General features: G+C 51.2%; 1 protein-coding gene across 1 annotated transcript; it reads right to left on the bottom strand.

Moving 5' to 3' along the window:
* Positions 1-1,263: 1,263 nt before the first annotated feature.
* On the bottom strand, positions 1,264-4,528 carry LOC125684752 (keratin, type I cytoskeletal 14-like). The gene is made up of 7 exons (XM_048927194.1): positions 4,291-4,528; positions 3,944-4,206; positions 2,958-3,040; positions 2,381-2,537; positions 2,007-2,168; positions 1,601-1,726; positions 1,264-1,494 (listed from the first exon to the last, which is right to left on the bottom strand). Exons 1-7 carry the CDS (start codon positions 4,526-4,528, stop codon positions 1,264-1,266), a joined length of 1,260 nt encoding a protein of 419 aa, XP_048783151.1.
* Positions 4,529-5,613: the final 1,085 nt, after the last annotated feature.

Raw genomic sequence — 5,613 nt, 5'->3', positions numbered from 1 at the left:
TAGAGAAGTTTTTTCACCAGCAGGTGCATTAGTGATCATAGTACTGGGACCTGCAGCAGCAGTCACGGTGGTTGGGCAGGTGCAGCAATACAGATTGGAAAAAGCAAATAGCAAAATAAAGCAGAAATTGGCCCAACGCTCTGCTTATCCCTCTGGCACATCGCGTAGCATTGCTGAGTAATACAAAGGAGCAGTTCCTTGCTCTTTGCAGAGGCGTGCAGTAAATATTCTCTCTCTTTATCCGTGGCTCTGCTTCAGGGATCTCTCATTGGATATTCTCATTTCTCTGCTTAATCACAAATCCTTCTGCAAGGCACTGGAGAGATCAAAGGAAAACATGAGTTTGTTTAGAGCAAAACCAGATTCTTTCCTGTGCTGTCATTCTGTACACACGATCACCTTAGGAGCCAGCTCAGCTGGAATTTCAGATGAAAACAGCCCTGCAGGAAGGGCTGCTCGCTGCCTGCAATCAGGCTGATGGGACCCATGGTGGCTCAGGCACGCTCTGCCCTTCCCCATAGCAGTGCCAAATGGTGGGAGCTGCAGGCACAGCACTGGGCTGAGCACTGCACAGTGCTCCACTTACCCTCATTCTACTGCACCAGCTGCCACCATGCTCGTTTATTTCTCTTTCAGTTTGGCTGGAAGTTTCCCCCTGAAATGGTACTGGTAATTTTCTACCAAAAATCCCAAAATTCCTGCTTCTCTTTTGGTTTTCAGGGCACTCCTTTCTCCTGCTCGTTCCTTTGCCCTAGATTTCAGACCAGTCCTTTCTCCCTGTTCTCTGCTGTCTGTACCTTGCCTGTATTCCGACTCTGTCCTTCCCTGCCCGTCTGCCCCCTCCCATCTGGTAGCATTGCAGTCGAGCAGAGAGGGCTTGAAGCCCAGCAGAGCTCTGCAGCCCTCACCTTGTATCTCCGCAGCTGCACAGGATGGCATCTGGGCAGACGAAGTGTACGTGTGGCTTGTTCGGATGATTCCTCCTCCTCCTATTCCTCCTGTTCGTGCAACTCCTCCTCCTAGACCCGACAACTGACCAATTCCTCCTTGCTGACTGAGTGGAAAGGAAAAGAAATTTTAGTGAAGGGAATGGCGGATAAATTAGAACTACAGTTTGTGCGTTGACCCTTTGCTCTTGGTCTGTTTTTGTCTTTGGCATAAACGTGGCTGACTCCTGCAGCGAGCTCTCTTCCTGTGACAACGCTTGGGTATTCTAAAATACGCGTAACAAAGGCATTTTAGTGTCCCTTGTCTCAGGTGCACTCACATAAGGTCCTGCTGCCCGCCCTCCAGCAGGCAGCGGTAGGTGTGGATCTCCTGCTCCAGGCGGCACTTGACGTCCAGCAGGATCTTGTACTCCTGGTTCTGGCACTCCATCTCCGCCCGCAGGTCCGCCAGCTGCTGCTCCACACACGTGATCTGAGTCTGCAGCTCACCGAGGTGGTTGTTGTAGCGGCATTCTGTCTCAGCCAGAGAGGACTCCAGGTTGTCCCTCTGAAGGGTGACAGGTGGCACAACAGAAATACGGGCATGAGGAAGCTGCATTTTACTGCAGGATCTTGCCCTGAAGCAGAGCTGCAGCTGTGAGCTGTGCACGCACCTGGCTGAGCTGAGCCTGCAGGTCGATCTCCAGCGCCTGCAGCTGCCGCCTCAGCTCGGTGACCTGATTGTTGCACGTCTCCACCTCCTGACCGCTCGTGATAACCTCCCGATTCACCTCCTCGATCTGCAAATCACCAAGGCAGAGCAAAGTTCTTAAGGGGATGTTTCACTGTAACTCAGGCTAAGGATTAAGCGAAGAGCAGTGGAGGTAGCAAAAAGCATGAAATGAGAACACTTTGGGTGAACTCTCTCAACCCAAAGGGACGCGCAGAGGCAGCATCCCCTGTGGCACTTGGGCAGTCAAAATCAGTGCCAAATACTGTTACAGATGTGTGGATTTAACCTAAGGTAAACTGCTGTGAAACCATAGCCTGGAAAAGTCACAGCTGAATAACTCTGCTCACCTTGCACTCATACCAATCCTCCACTTCTTTGCGATTGCGTTCAATCAGCGTCTCATACTGGCACCTCATCTCCTCCAGAATCTTCCTGAGGTCAGGGCCAGGACAGGCATTGACCTCCACACTCACATCTCCAGTCGACTGTTTCCTCAGACAGTTCATTTCCTGGAGAAACCATATCAGGTTTCAGCAGCAAGGAAAACACCAGGGAGAGCAGGGAGGATCCCAGCTGGGGGCACTGCCGGCTCCCGGCTCCCTGTGCCACCTCCATCCAGCGGTGTGGCAGGGGAAGAGAAGCCCTTTGCAGCATCAGCCAAAGGGAGGGAGAGCACAGGTCCTGAGTGAAGGGAGGCTTTGGGCGGGGGCCATCAGCCTACCTCCTCATGGTTCTTCTTCAGGCAGCAGAGCTCCTCCCGCAGTGACTCCAGCTGTGCCTCCAGGTCGGACCTGCAGAGCGTCAGCTGGTCCAGGACCTGGCGCAGCCCGTTGATGTCAGCCTCCACGCTCTGGCGAAGGGCCAGCTCCGTCTCGTACCTGAGTGAGAAAGAAGGCAAGAGAGAGCAGTCAGCATCCGACCCCATCATCTGCTCTTTTCTGCAGGCGCCTTTCTTACAGCCATTTCCTAACCAGCCTCCCGGGATGCTGAGGGAAGCGGTCTGAGGATCCCCTTCCCAGCTCTGCCCTCAACCCACTTTCTCTACAGCTTAGTGGAGGGGTCACTCTCCACGTTTCCATGCTCTAACAAGGGAAAACAAAAACCTCCCTTAAGAAGCCGAGTGAGCCTGCACTGCTCCCTGTGCAAAACCTGCTGGTGCTTCCTGCACAGCTCTCATCTGCATGCAGAATTGTGCTGTTGCCCAGACACGAAGGCAGCTCTGGCTGCAGGAGCCCTTCTGCACAGCCTGCAACCCTGAGCCGCATCCTGACAGCCTGCTGAGCACCAGGAGCACTCACTTCACTCGGAAGTCATCGGCTGTCATCCGGCTGTTGTCGATGTTCAGAATGATCTTGTTGTTGTCTATGGTTGCGCAGACAATCTGGAAAAGAAGAGAGTTCCATGGTCACTCCTGAAGCCTCTTCCCCATCCCCTCGGGCTGCAGCGCATGCAGTGCAGCAGACCAAACCCCAGGCTCTGAGTGCTGTTGGCTGAGCACAGCAGGACGGTGTGAGCATCCAGCACAGCACTGGGGAGGCATTAAAAGGCTGAAGCAGAGTCTGGGTGCAGACAGGGAGGCGTTATCAGTGCTGCCCAGCGCCTGCTGGGATCCTCCCAACCTTTTAAGTCTAAATCTTACTTTAATGGATAAGAGATATAAAAGCTTTTCCAAGACTTAATTATAGGTCTGTCTCATTCTGTCTGTTTCTTGGATTCCTTTCACTTTCTTCTCTCTGTGTTGGCACCCTAGAAGTTTAGCCAAACACATGCTCTGCAAAAACCTTTTTAATTTTAACTTTATTCTGGCAATGCTTTCTTTGTTCTCACTTTTAATGAGGTGTCCAAACTTCCCAGTTCTGTGTGAAAGAGTAAATGTGTAAATAGAGGAAGCAATGTTTAATTGGAATTCTGCGAGATGAATGACAGAAAAAGCTCATACGGCTTGTTATTTATTTCTCATGCAGTCGTTCTCCTGGCAATCATCCACTCAAACACCTTGGCAAAATGTAACGCAGACAGACTGCTGAGCCAATCCAGATGTACTCCATGCTCACAACACTTTCCCTTTCAAATATAAGCGATGAATAAAAGCAATGGAAACAATCCAAACTCTCAAGACTTTTACGTTTGAGCTCCAGGGCTCTCTGCAGGCAGTTGTCTTAATGTCTGTTTACGAGGAGTGTTTTACAGCAGTGAAATGTTACTCTCAATAGCTGCATTAAGCTGTGAAGCAACCGCGTGGGAGAAGTTTACAAGCGAGGAAGCAGCTGAGAAGTGATGTTACCTGGTTCTGAAGATCTTCTATCTCTTTGTAATAGCAGCTGTAGTCCCGCGGCTCACAAAAGGGGCCCTGCTTGGCATACCACTCCCTGATTCTGCACTCCAGGTCAGCATTTTCTTGTTCCAGGCACCTCACCTTGTCCAGGTAAGAAGCCAGGCGGTCGTTAAGGTTCTGCATGGTGACTTTTTCGTCACCAGAAAGAAGAATGCCATCACCAGCAAAACCCCCTCCAACTACCCCTCCACCAATGCCAATACCAAGGCCACCTCCAATGCCACCACCAAAGCGGGCACTGCCACCGCTGAATCCAATGCCTGAGCATCCTCCGAGGACAGTGGCTCCTAAGCCACCTCCATAGCTCCCACCGACCAGACTGCCGCTGCTCAGTCCTCCTCCGTAATTCACACCACTGCAGTAGCTTCTCCCAGAGAACCCTCGGCTACCGCCTATCCCACAGGTCGTGTATCTTCCAGAGGAGACCGAGGAAATCCGCGCTCCTCCACCACCACCACCACCACCAATAACACAGCTGCCACCGCTGGTCCTGCCCCTGAGAGAGCCGGTTGTCTGCTTAATACTACAACTCATTGTGAGGACAGCTGCAAATCCAGCCCAAAGCGCAAAGCAAGATGCACAGCGTGATACAGAATCAGACTGCAGGTTGGTCGCCGCCGCAGATCCCTATTTATACCTTCCAAGCGGGTGCCACCTCTGGGGTGTTTCTTCTTCCCACGGGGCTGGCTAGTCTTGCTGTTTATGCCAGGAATAAATAACCCATAGGCAGTTTCCCTCTAGAAATCCCAGTTCACAAGGAAGATACTTTACATGTCAGCAGCTTATTCCAAAAAGTAAAATAATGTTTTATGAGTCATCAGCTTTTTGTGTGATGCAAACTTTACAAGAAGTCAAGAAAAGAAGTTGCCCTAGATTATGTACAAAGCAGCAGCATTGGTATTTATAACATCAAAGTCCCTTTTATCTTTTATTAATCTGTATTTATTTTATTCTTAGTCCAGCAAACATTTTTGTATCATGTGCTACAGTAGACTGCGTGGAATCAAAGTGGGCAGTTAATTTAAATTTACACTTCTGAAAAGCGTGAACAATGGTGACCATAGGAGCAAAAAGAGCCGGGGTGTCGCGGTGCTGATGCCTGCCAGCCGGCGCAATTACAGGCAGAGGGCTCAGGAACCTCTGCTGCGAGATTTCTCCAGTCACATCATCCATAGCCCATGCTTCTGTCACGCCAGCCCAGGAACTCAACTTGCTCACAGTCTGCAAAGCACTGGAAGTTCCTGCCTGCCCCTTGGTCCGGGTGTCACACAGACTGAGGTGCCTCTCTGAAGTTATTTTTTGTTGCTGTCATCATTCAGTCTGTGCCATCCATAGGTAAAGAAGGAACTCGCAGGAAAGGCGTGATGGCGATTCATGGGGTTCCCTGTCCCGACTGTGATGAGATCCAGCAGGTCACTGCCATCGCCAACAACCAAAATTGTATTGAGCACAAAAGGAAAAGGAGGAAAGCTTTCCACATTTACTGCCTGTGTTTGTCAGAGCAGTAGTGCGTTGGCCCGACCATCACTGCTGGGACAGCATCTCCCCGGCTGGGCAGGAGAGCTGGGGAGCGCGGGGAGGACTGGCTCAGCCAGCACAGGTGCCTTTGTCCAGCAGAC

The sequence above is a fragment of the Lagopus muta genome, chromosome 25 (genome assembly GCF_023343835.1).
Source record: "Lagopus muta isolate bLagMut1 chromosome 25, bLagMut1 primary, whole genome shotgun sequence".
Taxonomy (NCBI): domain Eukaryota; kingdom Metazoa; phylum Chordata; class Aves; order Galliformes; family Phasianidae; genus Lagopus; species Lagopus muta.
This window is presented reverse-complemented; position numbering and strand designations above follow the sequence as displayed.

Coding starts and splice junctions, on each gene's coding strand:
- LOC125684752 (XM_048927194.1), bottom strand. CDS start 4,528: ATGAGTTGTAGTATTAAGCAGACAACCGGCTCTCTCAGGGGCAGGACC. Junction 1,727..2,006: donor AGGATTGGTATGAGTGCAAG/GTGAGCAGAGTT, acceptor GGTGATTTGCAG/ATCGAGGAGGTGAATCGGGA. Junction 1,495..1,600: donor TGCAGGCTCAGCTCAGCCAG/GTGCGTGCACAG, acceptor GTCACCCTTCAG/AGGGACAACCTGGAGTCCTC.